Source organism: Talpa europaea (genome assembly GCF_964194135.1).
Source record: "Talpa europaea genome assembly, chromosome: 4".
NCBI classification, from domain to species: Eukaryota; Metazoa; Chordata; class Mammalia; order Eulipotyphla; family Talpidae; genus Talpa; species Talpa europaea.
This window is the reverse complement of record NC_140070.1, coordinates 102,477,355-102,497,437: the sequence shown is the minus strand read 5'-3', so window position 1 is coordinate 102,497,437 and position 20,083 is coordinate 102,477,355. Positions and strand designations below refer to the sequence as shown.

The following is a 20,083-nucleotide window of genomic DNA, read 5'->3' as shown; positions in this document are numbered from 1 at the left end:
CCTGGTTCCTCATCAAGACAGACTTGCAGCTCTAAGTATGTCTGAAGGTTTGGGGGTAGGGTGTTAGGGAGAGGAAGTTTTTTTTTTAATTTTGGGGTTTCATTTTTGCTCTTCCATATGTACAGGTGTTCTACTCACACTCCACTAATCTACCGGTGCTAAAACGTGGGAAAGGGAGTTTTAAAAAAGAAAAATTCCTAGTTCCTTCAGATCTCATTTGAAAATTGTCACAGACTGGCCATTTTTTGCTATTTGCTTTGTGTTTATGTTGGCCATCTGTATTACCAGTTTTCATTGGTTAGTATATTTTTGGTCATTCGTTCCATCATTTATTCATTCAACAAACATCTATTGGGTGCCATGGAGATGATTGCAATGAGGGGCTTGTGTTGAACACTGATTTCAGCATTTACAATAAGCAGGCATCACTAAGAAGTCTGAAAAGCATTGATTGGAGGCCGACAAGGCACCTTTAGATAACATAGGGAGGACTTTGTCCCAGACTTGCAGTCAAGGAAGCCTTCTTGAGGAGGTGAGACCTAAGTAATAATTAGTAATGGGTGTAGTGAAAGGAACAGTCATGACTGTTGACCATGAAGAGTGCTCCAGTGGAGATATCCACATGTGGGAGACTTGGGGAAGAGCAACCTTACCTTGGGAGGCTGGGGCAAGGTCAGAGTGGCTGAAGCCCTGAGTGTGAAGGGAGATGAGGCAGCAGTGAAAGGCCAACGGCAGATTTGATGGACCTCATAGGCTTGTTACAAAGGTTGAACTTTTTATCTTTAGGGAAATGTGAAAACATTTAAAGTCATGATTGAGATATATACAAGTAGTATCACCCTGGGACACATGCACAATCTTTTTTCATTATCATTTCTTTATAATTGTCATTGGATGCATTATCAATGCATGGATGGAGCTCTCTGGGAGTTGCTCTTGCTCTTTTTTTCCCCATTTCCCCCTCAGGGTATCTGCAGTCTCCACCTCACACTCTGCCAATGTTTGTAAGAATTCAAGCTCTGTCTATGAGCTCCTAAATAAACAGGCAGTGTATTGATATTTCACTCATTTGCATTGCTTTTATTATCCCATGAGCAGAAATAGGTTACCTGTCAGAGACCCGGTCTCCCCTCAGCATTGTCTTCTGCTCTTGGCTGCAGGTTGCCAGTCCTTGCTGGTGACAGTCCAGCACACAGAGCGCTATGTCACCCTGTTTGCCTCTGTCATCCTCAAATGTGACTACACTACCTCTGCCCAGCTCCAGGATGTGGTGGTGACATGGCGCTTCAAGTCCTTCTGCAAAGACCCCATCTTTGACTACTACTCTGCATGTGAGTACCTCCCCTTCTGGCTCTTCCTGGGTCCCTCTGTGCATACTGCCATTAGGGTGTAGGAATTGTTTAGGATCACAAATCCTTACAATACAATGAGAAGCAATCATAAAAATCACTTAATGCTATCCCCTCACTTCATATTGGGGTGTCAGAAAAGTCATGATGCATTTTTGCAACAAAACCAGAAAAAATACATTGTGACTTTTCCAACAACCCACAGATAAACTGAGCCCAGGGAAATGCAGGTGCTTCTTCAAGGTCTTGTATTACATGATTTATTTTAAAATTTAAGTACCACCTCATTGTAAAAAGATTAAAGGTAACTCAGACATGAAGAGGCAGAGGGCCATTCCTGGTTGCATACTAGTATGTTGAGGCGAGGATGTAGATCTGTCTCCCCTTACCTGTCACCTTACAAGAAGATTGCTCTGGCCCCCAGGATGCATGAGGAATGGTCCTTTGTGAACCTCCTCTGCTGACTGCCCTGTTTCCTTCCCTGGTCAGCTTTCTTGGTGAGCAGCCTTTCCCCCCTGACTAGATACTCCTGGTGATGGAGAGCTCACCGCCCCCAGCCTGGTCCTTGCTGGGCATCTTTGAGTGCTGCCAGTACCCCCTGTATTTAGCCAAGTCCTGTCTCTCAGGAGCAGCTGTGTCAGTTCTGCTCTCTGGAACCAAAGCTCTTTCCTAACCTAACCCACTCTCTCTCTCAAGTAACGAAGGAGCCCCAGATACCCACCATCAGCCAAGGACAACCCACCCTGTAGAGGTTTTGAGAAGAAAAGCAGACGCCCTGTTCATAGGAAGCGAGCTTCCTGAGATGAGGAAAGGAAGCAGGCAACATCAGCTTTCCCTCTTTTTAGCCCTAATATTTCACGGTATGAGCCCCAAGCCTGTCTGAGCCACCCACTCAGCCTGATATTGTCCCCAAAATATCCCTCTCTAAATTGCAATGTTGTTCCCTGGGGGCTATTCTTAAAAGGCCTGGGTTAGGTGGGAAGGTAGGAGAGACAGGTAGTAGGCACTTGGCAACAGCAGATTTAACTGCTCTTGAACTCCATGTTGTAAGGGCAGGTGGATGATCCCTATGGGAGCAGAGTTAAGGGTGACTGAAAAAGAGGCAGTTAAGTTGGGGTGGAGAAGGGGTTGCAGTCAAGATTTGGAAATGATAGGCCCTTAGGAGGGGTCTTCCTGCTCAACGTGTGCTTCATTGGTATCACCTGGGATCTCAGTAGATACCCAGAAACTCAGATCCCCACCCTGACCTGCAGCATCAGAATCTTTGTGTTTAACAAGTTTTCCAGGGGAACAGAGGCTCAAGGAAGATTGAAAAGGTTCCCTACTCCAGGGAGCAGCAAGGGCACTTTTCTGCATGGGAACTCCCCATTGAGGTGTGACTTGGGTGTGAACTCTTTCCTCAGCTTACCAGGCAGCTCTCTCCCTGGGCCAGGACCCATCCAATGACTGCAACGACAGCCAGCGGGAGGTTCGTATTGTGGCCCAGAGGCGGGGGCAGAACGAGCCGGTGCTGGGGGTAGATTACCGGCAGCGCAAGATCACCATCCAGAACCGTGAGTGAGAGGGAGGTGGCAGGGGACAGGGTGGCAGACCAGGCCTCACAGGCTGAGTCATTGTGGGGATTTCCCTTTTATTTTCTTCTGCCTGATGCTATGCTTGGTCAGTTTCACTGTCTGAGGAAAAAGCCATGTACTTGAATCAGCTGCACCTCTGAAAGCTGCTGCCCTGGGTATCTTGCAGCTATGGCTCAGGGTCTGGGAGTGGGTGTTTTCCTTGCTTCCCTGAGATTCCAGGCTAAGGGTTGGATCAGGCTCCTTTCATCTCTGCCACAAACTGCTCAAGCCTCAGGCCTCTGGGTTCCCTCCTGTTGCCTCCATCTAAGGAAATAGGGGTTTCCAAGTAGATGACCACCTTGAGACCATCACCCTCCATTGGTAGAGGAAAGCATTGTGCTTAGAATTAAAAGGCCTGGGAGGATGACCTAGTGCTCCTACTCAATAGCTCAGTGATCAATGAGAAATCCATTATTTCCTCTGGCTTCTGTTACCTCATCTGAAAGATGGGTGTGATAGTATGTCTCCCACACTGAAGTGCATGTCACACGTGACCTATCTCCTAAAGAGCTGTAAGGATTAAGTGAGATGATATGTATAAAGCATTTAGCAAATGGTGAGTGTGCAGTGAAATTTAGTTATGATCGCTCAGCACACTTTTGGACGGCTGGACCCCTTCCCTGCCCCATTCCTATCTTGTAATCCAGGATCGTTGGCAAAGAATTCAAATAAATTTCAGTGAACTTTATGTGCTGGGTTAAATATTTGCTGGTTAAAAAGAAAAAGGGAGGAGAAATATATCCAGCAGGTTACTCAGGACACCCATAGCAACACTGTAAGGAAATCAGTGAATATTCTGTAACTGTTGAGGGAGTCAGTTTAACAATTGCTTCCAACTTTTTCTGTAATACCTTAAATGTAATATTTAAGTCTGAACCTATTGCACTCAACCTCTGATTTCCCCAAATCAGCCCTTGAACCCTGGCTTTAAGGGAACATTGACTTTCTTTTCCAGTCTCTAGGTGCTTCCTCAAGGAGTAAGAATGGTTCTCCTTTCTCCAAAAAGCTCTGATCTAACTGCAAAGTTTAAAGCCTCTTTAACTCTCTTTATTGTTTTTGGAGTATAAAAATCCCTGCTCTTCAGTATCCTTTCCTAGCTTTGAGCAGTGCTGTCCACTAATTCTACTCAACCACATTGATCAAACTCTGTCTCCCTTTTACTCTCATAGGAAAGCGATATTTTCGTTCATTTTCATTTCTACCTCCAGGCTTGTTGTGACTTCCCGGAATCCTTGTTTTCTGAAACTTTTATACCCATGTTTGCATCATTTGAAATAACCATGTCAAATCAGTTCTTGAATCAGTTGAAATATCAACATATCTTAATACCCTCATTACTTTGATATTCCTAAAACAATCTCTATGTCTCCAATAAAATTTGGGATAAATTTATAATACACATTAACCTTTGAGGGAGAATTGCCTTCCAAAGCACTTTTACCATTCTTCCAAGTCAGGGCTAAGTTGAATTCTGGGAAAGGTAGTGGGTTTGGAAAACCTTGGGTAGGAAAAAAATCGTAGCGATTGACGTAGAAAGCAAAGGAAACAGAAGTTGAAGTTAGCTTTACTGTTGCATGACCTCGCATTTTTGTTTCATTTCCTCAATAAATATATCTTTTTTTAATTTAAATTTTATTTTTATATTCCCCATACAATTACAACCCCCTTATTTTGACCCCAAACCCTCCTTTCCCCGCCCCCCACCCCCCATAGAGTGTCTCTGGTTCCTAGTTGTTTGTTGATTTTGTATTTTCTTTCTTATACTTATTCTTTTTCCTGGTCCCTTATTTAAGTTTCTAGATTCCTGCTATGAGTGAGACCATCTGGTATTTTTCTTTTTCTTTCTGACTTATTTCGCTGAGCATGATCCCTTCCAGCTCCATCCATGTTGCTGCAAATTGCATGTGTTTATCTTTTTTGAATGCTGAGTAATATTCCATGGTATATATGTACCACATCTTCTTGATCCAGCCATCTATTTTTGGGCACTTGGGTTGTTTCCAAAGCTTAGCTATTGTAAATAGTGCTGCTATAAACATAGGGGTGCAGGTGCTCTTTGGAATTGATGTTTCTGTGTCCTTTGGGTAAATACCTAGGAGTGGAATTGCTGGATCATATGGAAGCTCTATCTTTAGTAGGTCAAGAAATCTCCACACAGCTCTCCATAGTGGTTGGACCAGTTTGCACTCCCACCAGCAGTGCAGGAGAGTTCCTTTTTCTCCACAACCTCGCCAACATTTGTTGTTGCTAGTTTTTTAAATATGTGCCATTCTCACTGGTGTAAGATGGTATCTCATGGTAATTTTGATTTGCATTTCCCTGATTACAAGTGGTGTTGAACATTTTTTCATATGCCTGTTGGCCATTTGCATTTCCTCTTCAGAGAAGTTTCTTTTTAGCTCTTCTGCCCATTTTTTGACTGGATTATTTTCTTTGTTTTTGTTGAGTCTCATCAGCTCTTTGTAGATTTTTGTGATCAGTCCTTTATCATTAGTGTTGTGTGCAAAAATGTTCTCCCAGTCTTTGTTTTTGTTGTTGTCTCTTTTGCTGTGCAGAAGCTCTTTAATTTGATGTAGTCCCAGCTGTTTATCTTTGCCTTCACTATCACTGCTTTGGGTGATGTGTCTGTAAAGATGTCTTTGATGTGCAAATCACGTAGTGTTTCTCCTATATTTCCTTCTATGTATTTTATGATTTCAGGTCTTATGTCTAGTTCTTTAATCCATTTTGAGTTGGTTTTTGTGCATGGTGTTAGGTAGTAGTCAGGCTTCATTCTTTTGCATGTAGCGACCCAGTTTTCCCAGCACCATTTCTCAATAAATATTTCTTGACAAACAGAATTGCAGCTATGCCTGCCAAGTTAGCAGGAGCAAGTCTGTAATGTTGGGTCTTTAGAGATGTAAAGATGTCCCTTAGCGCTCACTGCAGGTAAGACATCAGGGACTTAGAGCCTGTGTTAATGACTCTGGCAGGACTTTAGGCTTTCAGGAAGGATCTCCTGAAGTAGTGTCTGAAATAGTGCTGGACCCACAAAAGGCCTTTAGTGAACATTTATTGCATTTACTACACTTGAACATAACCACTCATCTATCATAATGGGTAGCACAACTCTTGGTACCTATGAAAACTGACATTCTTTTCTTAAGTAACATTTACTCCTAACATATTGCATTTCACCCTTACTTATTGAGGTTCATCTCATAACCTGCTCCTCTAACATCCATAGATTACTGTTTACTGTAGGCTGGTAAGGGATGCAGGCTGTAGAGTTTTCCATACAGTTTGATGAGGACAGTAGAGCATAGTGGTTGAAAGCCACAGTTTTGAGGCAGAAAAACATGGGTTTCAACCTGCTTCTGTTAAGCATTATCTGTATGTTGCTAGTCCAGTTCCTTAGCCTCCTGTAATCTTGGTTTCCTTCTATGAAATGCAGCTAATTATTATACCCACTATATCAGGATTAAGTTTGATTGCAAGTTAGCAATAACCTAAAATATTAGTGATTAAACCAATAAAGAAGTTTGATTTTCTTCTCATACATAATTCGGATGTTAACAGAGGGACAAAACTGGTGTGGTGGCTCTGTTCCATTGAGTCCTCCTTTCAGCTTACCAATAAGTAAGGGATTCAAGATGGTAGCCATCATATTTGCTTTCCAGATACCAGTGTAGAAAAAATGAAGAAGAAAGGGGCAAAGGTGTTGCCAAATCTTTTTAAAGAATATTCCTCAGGGGCATCATGTGACACTTTCATATACAATCTATTGGACAGAACTGAGTCACATGTCTATGCCCAGCTGTATGATAAAACGTGATACATTAACTTTATTCTGGAAGCCTTTATTCAGCACATAATCAAAAACTCTATGACCATGGGAGAAAGGGAAAATAGACATTGGAAAACACCTGGTAATCTCTACCTCCCACTTACAGAGTTCTGGTGGGAATTAAATGAGATGAGGTACCCAAAATTTCAATGAGTGGTCAGTTATGCCATCATTATTCTGTTTGGAGAATGAGAAAGATCCCCAAGGAAGAAATGGAGGTCTTTCTCTGAATTACCAAAGCCCTCTTAGGATATGAAAGGACAGTTCTGGAGTCTCGAGCCTTCTATAGTTCAGAAACCACTCCCCTTTCTTTTAACCACTAGCACTTTCTTCTTCCTTCCTGGCAGGAGCCGATCTTGTGATTAATGAAGTTATGTGGTGGGACCATGGAGTGTATTACTGCACCATTGAGGCTCCAGGGGATACTTCAGGAGACCCAGATAAGGAGGTGAAGCTCATCGTCCTGCGTAAGTGCTCTTGGAACTTCATGTCTGACCTCCCCACCACGATGGCTCTTTGACATATAAAATAAAACAAAAACAGAAATAAGCCCAAGTCATTGCTATTGGATTGCCAACCTCTGCGGTTTTCTTACATTTGTTTAAATTTAAAAGAACATTTAATGTTCAAAGTGTTTAGTGGCTAAACACTTTTTTGCTTAACCTTAACCTATAGGTGCAGAGCTGCACAGCTGGAAGCTTTCCCCTGCATGTCTCATTCACCCCCTGCTAAACTTCTCCCCTGCAGACTGGCTGACAGTGATCTTCATCACTCTTGGAGCCCTCCTCCTCCTCCTGCTGATCGGAGTGTGCTGGTGTCAGTGCTGTCCCCAGTATTGCTGCTGCTATGTTCGCTGTCCCTGCTGTCCCGACCGCTGCTGCTGCCCTGAGGAAGGTGAGAGGAAACGGACAAGCACGGGGCTAGGGAAGTGTTGGTGCCCTATACCCCAATCAGATCAGCTTCATACGCCCTTTGGTTTCAGGTTCTCCTCTATGCCCTTTCTCTCATCACAGACTTCGAGGCCTTTAAGCTTAGCCCAGAAATGATTCTTGGGGGAAGCTATGGAGTCAAGTAGAAGGACTTCTGCTTCTCCACATCCTAGCCTGCCTGAGGCCTCCTTCAGATGGCTCTGTCTACAGATGGCATTTCCTCAGTGGCCCTGATTTGCCTTGCTCCTAGCATAGACCTTGCTGGGACATCAGGTGACTGGAGGAAGTGGTTTGAATATAGCAGTGAGAGACAAGGCCACTTCTTGCAGATGACTTGAAAAGAAGGGAGCGGAGAGAGGTGGTTTTCGAAATTAAGAATCACCTGGAGGGCTTGTTAAAACGGAATCACTGGCTCCACCTCTCAACAATCAGCGATTCTGATTTAATTGGCCTGGGGTAGACCTGAGAATTTGTATATCTCAAAAGTTTTCAGGTGATTCAGTGCTGGCCTGGGGGCCACACTTTTACAAAGAAAAGAGGCATTAGAAAATCTTGCTTTAATGTGATCTGCCTTTGAGTTAAAATTTAACCTTTTTTTTAAAAGATTTATTTATTTATGCATACAAAAACTGTGGTATAGGCCAGAGGTGTGTCAGGTGAGAGGATTCACAAGAGGCAGAGTGGGGAACAGAACAGGCAGAATGGCTGAAATACACTGCTGAGGGGAGCAGCGGGGGAGTCAAGAAAAATCTGCTGTGCTATGTGGGTATCTCCCTTGCCGGGGATTGAACTCGTGCTGCAGTGGCTGCGGACAGCTTCATAGGTTGCGTCTTAACCCCTGGTGCCACCAGGGAGGCCCAAAATTTAACCTTTTAAGTATAATTAGGACAAGCCCTTAAAATTTGGCTGCAGAATGCATGGTGAAGGCAAAAAGAATATAACATTATTCTTCATAGACCTTTTCTTAGTCAATAGATGGAGTGGGATCAACTGCTTTAAATGGAACGAGTAAGTGTTTTTTTTAATAACATTTCCTTTTTCTGATGATGTAAGTAAAATATTACATTGTAGAAAATTTGAGAAATTCAGGAAAATATAAAAACTAATCTGTGCACCCAGAAATAACTGTTCTTACCATTTTAGTCCATTTGAAAGAAAAAATTAAAGGAACAATAAGGAATTGCCTCTTAAGATAGAAACTAAACCTAAATTATTGTGTCAAGAAGGTCAATGGTCTGTGTCTGGTTTCAGGCCTGTGTTCCGAGGTTGCTGTCTTACAGGAAAAGAGAACTAACTTTTATTGGCTGTCTGCCATTTGTAAAGCCCTCTGCATGTATTTTCTTATTGAGTCCGTACAACCCTAGAAGGCAGGTATCATCACTAACAGATGAGGAAACTGAAGGTCAAAGAAATCACATTAGTAAGTAGCGGAGGCGGTGCATGCTGAAACTCAGTTCATCTGACTTAGCACTGCCTGAATCTCCTACAACAGAGGCTGCCACAGCTTCTGTATGTGGATTATGCGGGGCTGGCTGAGACGTCAGTGAACTCTATAGAGAGGAAAAGTAGCAGAGAGCTCAGGATTGAGCCATGGAGCTCCCTACCTGTTAGCAGCCTCTGGAAGAGGCACCATGAGGTCACAATCACAGGAATAGTAATACATAGAATGAGGTGAGGGGAAAATTTTCCATAATGCCTTCTTAGACTCCCTAGGCAGCGGGGCACTCAAAACAGGCAGGACTAAAGACAAAGCCTGCATAAGTGATAACTACATTCACTGTCAGTAACCTGATAAACAGGTTCTGGGGGAAACTGCGTTCTCTTAAGTGGTTAGTGTTCATTTAGAAGAACTGGTAAAATAAAGAAATACACAAATAAAGATCCCTGCACTTAAGCAGATGAGGTCACTTTCAAAGTGAGTCACTAGGGCATACTGTACTGAGAAGTTCATTGAGCAGATTACATGGTGGGGACAAGGGGCTGTTAAGGAAATCTCGTGGAAGGGAAAGGGTGTGTGTGCGACTATTGCTCTTTTTAGAATAAGATAATCCTAAGCATATCTGTAGACAAAGGGCCAAGGCCAGCGTAGGGTCAGAAATACCACAGAGCAGGTTTTCTGATCCAACAGACCGGGTAAAGGAGGAGTCAGAGTCCTCAGTGGTTTTTGCAGGTCTTTTATTTAGATTTACCAGGCACATGGCAGGCAGGGATGCTGGGCGGCCGGGAGGCTGGCAGTCCTCCTAGCCCCCTGCAAATCTTCACTCTATCTGGGCTCTCTCTAGCGTTCTCTGCTTCTCTTCTTCTTCTCTCAGCTTCTCTGTTCCTGCTGACATCCTCATGACACCATACTTAAAAGCCCAGTCTTAGCCCAGGTGAATCCCATCTACCTAGGCCCACACCCTATTCCAGGTGCCCGCCTTCAGGCATGCATTCAGGACTGCAAGGATCCATCATCTATCCTGATGGTGGGAGGGCAGAAAAGCCTGACATTTTTCTCCTTACCCTACACCAGTATCAAGTGAGTAAAGTAAGGTGATTACTAAGGGGTGATGGAGCCAGTGGGAATGACATCAGCTTACAATGAAAGGACTCCCTTTAGAAAGGAAAGATAGCCTTACCTCTGAAGAGAGAGAGGACATTGTTAAAATGTGGAACATAATTATAATATAAGAGAAGAAGCTACAGGAGCAAGCTCACACTAGCATGTCTTGATTTCAGCAAATCATAACTCTAGACACAAAAGAAAGCCTTGAGAGTGATATCTGTGGTTCTTGAACTTCTCTGACCACAGACTACCTCCCCAACCTACTCCAACTTTCCACTGAGAGTTAATAGAGGACCACAGATGAGAAAAATGAAAATGACACCAAATTTCAGCAATTCTTGATAATTCACCTAGTGGTTTACTAGTAAACCACCCACAGCAGAACTTAAAGATGAAGGTTATTGAAAGTGAATCTTATTCCATAACAACTGAAGAAAGAACTTTCTCCCTATATTGGTTACTGGCTGCCTGATCACAGAACCCCTAGGCACACCCTGCATTGGGTCACGGGACACTCTGAGAATCTCTGATCTCTGCCACCCACCTCCCCAGGCCTCTTGCAGCTGAGGAAAGTGAGGTCCAGACAGACTGACCAAAATTACACACAGCTCATTAGTGGTGAGCCTTGGACTAGACCTAGGTCTCTTGATTCTATGTCCAGGTTTCCTTCCTCTTCCTCAACAAAAACAATACCATCAGCTGAAAGATCACAGAGAGAGAAGGCATGAGAAGTGGGGAATGTTTAAGCTGCTCTGGAGGGGGGAACACAGTTGGTAGATTAGTCAAGGAAAGGCATGTTTGTGTGGAGGTGAGTTATCTGACTGTGTAGCCAGCTCTCCAGCATGGGGTCAGAAAGCATCTGCTGGTGGTTCCCTAAAGCTGAAATGATAAGAGTTCAGGGACATGGAATTCTAGGAAGCTCCTGAGGCTTTCACTGGCCAGTCAATTCAGAGGGGGTGGTAGTATAAGAAAAAGTGAAACGACTGCATGGCGATGCATCAAGAGGTCAAAGAATAAGTTCTGTAAGCATGGGGGATTGGTAAGGAATGGTTCACAGCTGGAGATCTTCAGGTGCACCCCACATGATGTGATACTGGCTGGGCAGGGGAGCGGAGAGGGAAGCACAGGTGTCTGGAGGGGTGAGGCTGACTGTCATTTCTGTCACAAGGGGAATGTCTTAAAGACTATACCTCAGTTTTCCTCAGAAATGAGCATATGCCTTTGGTGGTTTACTCTCTACATGTGTTTGCTATCAGATCTAAGGCAAAAGAAACAACTTAATATAATGATTTCTTTTAATAATGAGAGCTACTATCTATTGACTACCTGCCATATACTAGGCATTTCATACATATCACCTCATTTAACCTCAGCAATCCCTACTACCAGATGAGGATACCAGGCTCAGACACTCTGGAAATAAAACCACACAGCTGGTATAGGATGCGACTCAAGTTGCAGTCCCTCTGACCCTCAAAGCCCATCTTTCTCAAAATGCTAGAGAGAAAACTCAATAGTCAATTCCCGTTTGGCTCCTTGAATTAGAGTCAGGGAGTATGTTGGAAGCACAGATTTTCTCATGTTGTATTAGACTAAAGGAGGGTCTCTGGACATGGGATCCAGACCCCTATGGGGCTACTTCCAAGGACAGGAGGGCAGTGGAGCTGTTGAGAGAATGTGTTTTTTCTTCCGATCTCATCAGTTCTTGTGCATCAGCAAAAGGAAACGCCTTGGGGAAAAGGTCATAGCAAATAAGAGAGCCTGTGGATTCATCAGGAGTGTGAACATTTGATGGGAAGACTCATGGAGCATCTGGAGCAGTCTTAGAAAGCTCCCTGTGCAAAAATTAAAAAAAAAAATTAAAAAAAAGTATTTGGAGGAGTAAGGAGTAAGTCCAGCACTTTTCTCCATTTATCTCATATTGAATTGGGAGAGTAAGAAAAGAAAGGGGCCAGAAGAGGTAATAGTACCATCTGGAAGAAACCAGGATTCATGTAGAGGGGTGAGGTGAGAGATGAGTGGGTCGGATGTCCCCAGGCCTTGAAGCAGAGACTAGCCTGGAGTGGGTTTTGAAAGGTGTAGAGCTGAGTGGAGAGAAATAAAGTGAGGACGTTCTTCTGGGAATGGTTTTGTGGGTTTTTTTCTGTTTGGTTGGTTGCTTTTTTGCTTTATTACAAAAATGAAGGGTCTGGGGACTTGGTGGTTTGAGAAAAAACAGAGGTTTCAACACCAGACACTCAGGGTCATGCCCTACCTCTGCCAGTCACAGAGGGACATTGGCTGGGAAGGTAACCCCTTCGAGCCCAGCTTCCTCATCTGAGTCCCACATTAAGATATTTCTCTGATGACACACTGCAGGGGAGGAGGAGGGAGAAGGAGCAGAGGGAGGGAGAGAAGAGCACAGGGGACTGAGGTGATGGTGCATGGGTGCCTTGGGGAAGGAAATTCTATGGGGACTCAATCTGAGGGGGTGGGGGGAAGCAAATATTGTTTAAAAAAATTTAAAAAATAAAAATAAAACATATTTGAAACTTTAAAAAAAAAGATATTTCTCTGAGGATTGGTTATCTTACATAGTGACTGGCGTGCATCAGGCAGGGCATCTGTGTCATGTGTTAGAAGCTAAGGGGTGGCATCTGCTAGCAAGAGGGAGACGAAAGTGCTGAGTGTGTGGACGTATCTTCACGGGATCTGGAGAGCTGTCCGTTGGCACGCAGGTGTGACAGCTGTGTGAGCTGCTATATGTTTGCATCTGATTTCCTCCAAGCTGCTCTGTGACTCAACATCAGGCCTGGAGCTCCGGACATTTCTAAGGGCGCTGCTGCAACCACTTCCTGTTGTGCTGGAAGTGTGGTTCACACTGGAGCCACTGGGTAGCCGCCATCTAGATGACCCCTTACCTGCTGGCTTTGGCAAATCCCTACCCTGTGCAGCGGGGTCTAGAATACCTGCCTGCTACCCCTTCCTACTCTGGCAGGGGGAAGGCTTGGGCAGAGGCACCAGGCTTGGAACCCAGGAGGAGGTGAGTGCCAGGCTGGGCACTCAGTGAGGCACTTTCTACATGAAACAAAGCACCCAAGTATATTTCCTGCATGCATGGATAGACAGGGGCCTTGGCACCACGTGGCACTGAGTCACAATTGCCTCAAAATAGAAAGTCATGAACAAAAACAATGAATTGCTTTTGTTTTTAATTTGCACTCTCTGGGGGTTGTGTGCTCTAGAGCAGCCACACATAAGCAACTGGAGTAAAATTTCTATGGTTCCTGTATGCTGTTTAACATTATTTGCTTTGCTCTGAAAGGAGATGGTATTTCCCTTCTCCCTTTTCCGCCTCCTTCCCTCCCACCATAGAGATTCCACCAACTTAGGGAAAACCCCAAAAGTTAATAAGGTGAGAAGAGCAGAAAGGGTTTCCTGGGATCCACTTCAGCTTTTTTGCAATATCTTGTCATCTGCCCACTGGTTTGCTCTTTTGCAGGCCTGGTCTGCTGCTCCCTTTACCAGTAATTCTGCCCATTGACCTCAACATCTACATCCTTTTCTTTTTTTCACTCTGAGCAGGTGGCCCTGAGCTTCCCTGGCAGCCCCTGACTCACAGTGCCCTTTGCATCTGTACCTTCTGTATTTGGCCTGTGGATCAAAGCCTTGTTGACCTGGGCCTGAGATTTCATCACCTGCTAACACCCATGTGTCTGCCTATATATTTTAGGTGACCCTGGAAAAGGCCGGGATGATGAAATGTTTTTGAGACTAGGAAGTCAAATTTTAAGAGCAGGGGTGCAAGACTTGCACCCTTACCTAGGAAATTTGTTCTCAGCTCCTTGCCAGAGCGATGATTAATTTGCTATTCCCTTACTTCTTATTCTGGTGCAAGAACTCTGAGGAGCGATACTATGATGGGTCTCTTGGAAAGGCTGCCAGGTGGAGAGAAGTGAAGTGGGAGGTATGGACCTCGCCCTGGCTGAGGGTCTGCATTTCTCCTTTTCCCCCCTGCAGCCCTGACCCGCCACCGCTACATGAAGCAGGCTCAGGTTCTAGGCCCTCAGCTGATGGAAAAACCCCTATACTGGGGGGCGGACAGGAGCTCCCAGTTCTCATCTTATCCAATGAACCCACTGCTGCAGCGAGGTAAACCTTGCCAGAGATATGGGGGTGGGGGGAGAGGGCAGAGGGCAAGGGTAGGAGCATGGGCTATATCAGGCCCTCAAGATAAATAGGGTGTGGGTATCCTTATGACTGGCGATGGGAGGGGGTGGGTACAAGCTGAATAATGGGGCATTTTGGTCCCCTGATTCTGAGGAGCATGTTTTGAGCCAGACATTCTGCATGTTCTTGTCCTTGTTTCCATTCAGATTTGTCCCTGAGATCCAGCCTCGCACAGATGCCGATGACCCAGACCACCGCTCCCCCGCCCATCCCCAATGGTGTCCTAGAATATTTGGAGAAAGAGCTGCGGAACCTCAACCCAGCCCAGCCTCTGGCCCTGAACCCTCAAGCCAGATCTGGCCATCCCTGCAGTATGCTGTCCTCCCTGGGCTCTGAGATTGTGGAACGCAGAATTATCCACCTGCCGCCGCTGACCAGAGACCTGCCAACCTCACAGAGGACCAGCAGCTCCTCCCACCAGCAACGGCTCACCCCGATTCCTCCTGGACCCTGGGATATGAGGGAGGGGAGAAGGCAGCACTACTATCCTGATTTCCACCAGGAGCTCCGAAACCGGGAACCTAAGCGCTGGGCATTGCAGCAAAGGGAGCTGGACCAGCTGCGGAGTAGAAGTCATCACAGCTCCAGGCTGCATGGGTCACCCACACCCTGGTCAGACAGGGACAGCCTCAGTGATGGTCCCTCGTCCAGTGAGGCCCGCTGGCAGCCTAGTCACCCTCCTCTCAGGAGCCGATACCCAGAGAGACCCCATAGGCCCAGCCCCCGGGAAGGCAACCGGAGGCATCAGAGACGCAGGCATCGAAGCTACTCCCCTCCATTGCCTTCTGGCCTCAGTTCTTGGAGCTCAGAAGAGGAGAAGGAGCAGCAGCCCAGAAGTTGGAGGGCACACCCCCGTCGTCGCTCACGGTCTCCAAACTGGCCTGAGGAGAAGCCACCGAGCTACCGCTCCCTGGATGTCATTCCAGACCAGAATGGCAGGAAAAAAGGAAGTGTGGAGAGGCGCTCGGTGAGCCTGGGGCATTCAGTTCAGGGTCAGGTACCGGGAGGAAGGAACCTTCAGCCAGTCTCGGAAATAGCTGACATAGGCCCCCTCACATACCACCGCTGAGGGTACCTTTCCCCTGTTCTGTACAATTTGCCCTGTGGGCTTTGTGAGACACCGTGTAGAGCGAAAAGTGACGCAGTGAGTGTAGAGGGCAGGGGACAGGCTCCATGCTTGCTGCTAACAAAGGGCCTTCTCATTTTTGGTCTTGCCCATGAGGCAGATGAGGCAGGTCCACCCTCCCCCAACATTTCACAGATGAGGAAATGAGACGCAGGATAATAAAGCACCATGTGAGTAGTGGAACTAGACCTGAAGGCCAGCCTTCATGACTCGGCTTTACTTCCTGTCATAGCTGCCTTGCTCTACTTAGCAACGTATTTCCATACCCCAAATTAGAAACAGACTGAAGTGTGCCACTTCTGGGTGCTGCAAACCAGTGTGCAAAGTCCTGTTATGTTCAGGGTGAGGCTCTATGAGACCCTCACAAAGGGTCATTAGTTAAAGTGACTTTGAAAAACAAAACAAAACTTAATATCCCAAATATGGGTCAAGACTTTAGAAGACTGAACGGGCAGAGTGGTGATGGGTGCCAGTCATAACCTTAAGAGGGTACAAAGAAGGATGCAGACCTTTTGGCCCTCTGGTTTTTTCAGATGTGACTTAAAAATAATTTTTTATGATTAATATATTCAAATGATAGTATTCCTTTAATGTTGTCACTTTGCAAAGTTGTGTTGCCATCATTCAAAAATAGCCATGACCTGCCTTCGGAGTCAACTTACAAGCTACCTATGAAAAAGGATTATTTGACAAAAATTCTTTTCTGTTTTTGCATCGGTTGAGATAAAGTAGTAGACTCAGTAGTAGATACGTAGTAGACTCAGGGGAAGTTCCCAGAGTTGAGGGGTATTATGGGGACAAGAATTGCAGAATAACAACTGTCATTTGGAAATGCAAGTTCTGCTGATCTGGTTTGAGAACCAGCCACACACAGGGCATGTGCAAAGGAACAGGAAGCTTATGACAGCCACAGTGTTGGATTTTCCAGAAAAGAAACTTCTTGTGAGAATGATACATGAGGAAGGTAGCAGAGGCCTGCAGGCATTTGTGAAGTAATCACTGACGATTATGGCCTATTCTCACAGATGTCCCGTGAGAGGAAAAGACCAGTAAAAATGAAAATCAGGAGTGTCTTTTTCCTAAGTGTTATTGAGCTGTAGACATATATGTAACATCTTTCTTAATCCTTATAATACCCTGTGAGGTTTGCGTTATTATCTTCATGCTATAGTGGATAACTTTTCCATGTTACAGTAAAAAAATTACACCCTGGATGAAAATACAGAATCAGTCAGAATCAGCACAGCTGCTATGACTCTATTCATAGAGTGATTAAACTATCTCTTCATTTTAATAGAAAAATGTAATTGAAAACTCAAGTTTTGGTTCAAAATCCAAGTCCTATCCTCAGCTTTTTCTTGAAGTTAAATTAGGTGGCTTTTTATAAGTAGGAGAAGAGTAAAAAGAATACCAGTTATGTTTTGCAGACACTGGGGTAAAGCATTTTCAAATCTTATTTCATTTAATCCTTGAACCCACCCAGTGAGGCTCAGCCAGATATAGTAACCCACCCAGGAGACACGGCCACTAGAGGGTGAAGCCAGGGCTTGAGCATAGCCCTCTGGCTCTCAAGGCTGTGCCTTTATCAATAACTCATGCTGCCTCCTTAGAGAAAAAGAAGGGAATCAATCACATAGGGCAGTGATGTTTTCTGTTGACTTTATTTCATCCCATTTTATGAAAGTATCACAGCTTCCTTTATCATCGAGATGTACACAGGAATAATTCACGAGCAAACTCAATATTCAGTTGTTAAGGTGCTCTCAAGAGGCAAAGATTTCATTCAAGATACTTCTAAAAGCCATCATTGTTTTGGAACTCTCTGAACTTATCTCCCAGAGAGTTATTTTACTTTATCACATTCAACTGAACATACATATTCAGAGTGAACAGAGGCCCAGGACCAAAGTTTGATTTGGAAGATTGTTTTATTTGAAGGGCACAGTGTGTTGTTTGTAATTTGAATTGTTAATGCCTTTAGGTGGGGCCAGAGTCTCCTATTTCTCTCCTCTCCTTGGCACGACTGACTGCTTCCCTGACACCTTCCTAGCCTCCCAAGAATCTGGCATTTGCAGCTAACTCCAGAAGTTGTAATACAATAAGGCCACTAGATGGCGGTATTTGATTACACATGACGTGAGGTTGAGTCCCTGAGTTAAGATCAATGACTTTCCTTAAAAGTCAAGCTTTCAGCAGTACCAGCTGTACCATAACTTTTTAGAAAATACTTTTTCTAAATGTTTTATTAAATATTCAGAGCAATATTAATTAACAAAAAAAAAGCATTGACTCACCTGGAAACCTTTTCTCTCAAGAACAACATTTATTAAGTAGATTCCAACAGACAGGGACTCATGCATATGATTTCTTAGGAATCTGAAACACATAAGAACCATTCTCTGTGGGTTGCCCATTAGAAAATGCCAGAGTTATGCTGAGGAATTTCCCATAACCTCAAACTTTAAATTCCAGTGGTTTCCAATGGTGGTACCTATTTCCTGGTCTCCTTCAAATGGACTGTCTTTCTTTCTATCTTGCCCTATCAGAAAGGGATTCACAAAAGGTGTTTCTGTTTTGTTCTGAACTTGACTTATACATACCTATTTGAATACATGTGAAAACTACCACATTTTTTTTTCTCAACGCTAAACTCATACTTTCTGTAGAAAATTCAAAATAATCTTTTCTACTTTTCTTGACTCTGATTTAATTTTAAAAATGTTCTTTTAGATTGAGATGCTTAATCTTTTACTTTCAATAAAGAAGTCTATTACCCAATAATGTCTAGATTTTTCTTCAGTGAGCCCTGGACAACTTCCTTTTGCCCTATCTTTCCTTTCCTTGTTTCAGAAAGCAACCATGCCACAGCATTTTGATTAGAAATCATGTCCCCTAAAATTCACTCTCCTGATAAAATGAAAACATTTTATAGCAACATAAATATACATACATATATAGTATTTTAGGACAGATATCTTATTTTGCCATTTCAATGAGAAAGGTCACAATCATGGACTCTGGCTGTAGGTATTCAAAACTTACATTAAAAATGATCCCTAGGGCCACCCTTGTGGCACAAGGGGTTAAGTCTCAACACTATATAGCAATTGGCAGCCATTGCAGAATGAGTTCTATCTCTGCCAGGGAGCTGACGCACATGGCGCAGCAGACCTCTCCTGTCTCGCCCGCTGCTCCCCTTGGCAGTGCATTTCAGTCAATATGCCTGTTCTGCTCCCCACTCTGTCTCTGGTGAATACACACACACACACATACACACACACACACCTTGCACCTCTAGCCTTTACCCAAGCTCTTGTATGCATAAATAAATAAATCTTTTTAAAAATGATCTCTACAATAATAAGAGAAATGTAAACCATAGTCCTAGCCCTCACAGAGCATTTTAAAAAAAAAGCTGAAAGATCAAGTGGACGAAATGTCATTGAATTTTGTCAGTAGGAGATAGTTAATGATTGAAAAATAACTTCAGAGAAACACTAAGGTATGAAGGTAAACTTTGTAGAAAGAGCTGAGAAGGAATGGTTCAGGAGAATATAAATAAGCCAGGGAAAATCGAGCCATGTCTTCATGAATGAATGGTAGAGACGGACTATGAATAGAACGGGGAGCCTTTTCTTCAGGCTAAGGGAGATTGCAACTTGTTAATAATCAGAAAGAGGCAGAATGAATGAGACTGTGAGCAATGATAAGAAATTAAAGGTGTTTGAGGGTGGCTCCAGAGAGGTAGGAAAGAAGAAAAACCTAAGTCCAGGGAAGAGTGGCTTCATGAAGAATCAAGAAGTATTTTTAAGGTTCAAATCTGTCCCAGTGGCTACCACTTACCAAGGATTTACACCAGAATCTAGCGCCTCCTACTCTATGCGTAGATAGTAGATCCCAGCTCACTGGATTTTTTTTGTGTGTGTTTTTCTATTCCCCAGGACAGAAACAGCTCCCATAGTGGAAGGAGTGTGGTCATTTAGTCACCGGGCACAGCACTACTATGGCTACATCTGTCTCAGCTCCCACATGTCATCAGCATCACCTAGATTTCCAGCTGACTTGGAAGAGACGTTCCGTTGACCTAGGAGGGATAATGTAATCCTGTGTCTAACAGTTTTGGCTTAAATTTTGAGAATCAAATAGAATATTAAAAACAAGAATTTGAGGAGATAATGAGTGTAGTTTTAGCCTTGGCTCACACTCTGCAAATTTAGAAAGTCTATGACTTGTAATAAACTCTAACTGGGATGTGATCTTTCAAGAACTTAGCCTGAATCTTCAAGTAGTTTAAACTGTTCAAACCGTGGCCATCCTTAAAATGAGAACTCAGGAATATTTTAGAAGAAATGAAACATGTTTCAGGAGCAAGACTCCATAGAGTATTATAGGGAAATTTCTATGGGGCCTGTCTCCCTCTGTAGCGTATCTAGAGGATCCATCCAGGTTAGGAATCTGTCTCACTGCCCCCATATCTCCTGGTCCT

General features: G+C 44.1%; 1 protein-coding gene across 3 annotated transcripts in view; it reads left to right on the top strand.

Moving 5' to 3' along the window:
• The window catches only part of ILDR1 (immunoglobulin like domain containing receptor 1), a gene marked incomplete at both ends in the record, with an annotated part of 32,561 nt that extends 12,981 nt beyond the window's left edge, over window positions 1–19,580 (top strand). The window contains 7 exons of one of the 3 annotated variants that reach the window (XM_084231656.1): window positions 1,161–1,331; window positions 2,753–2,902; window positions 7,136–7,255; window positions 7,536–7,682; window positions 14,262–14,393; window positions 14,618–15,438; window positions 19,539–19,580. In XM_084231656.1, the coding sequence (XP_084087782.1) occupies window positions 1,161–1,331; window positions 2,753–2,902; window positions 7,136–7,255; window positions 7,536–7,682; window positions 14,262–14,393; window positions 14,618–15,438; window positions 19,539–19,580 (1,583 nt within the window). The remainder of the gene's footprint in view (window positions 1–1,160; window positions 1,332–2,752; window positions 2,903–7,135; window positions 7,256–7,535; window positions 7,683–14,261; window positions 14,394–14,617; window positions 15,439–19,538) is intronic. The other 2 variants (XM_084231657.1, XM_084231658.1) reach the window with 2 other exon arrangements.
• Between the last annotated feature and the right edge of the window lie 503 nt (window positions 19,581–20,083).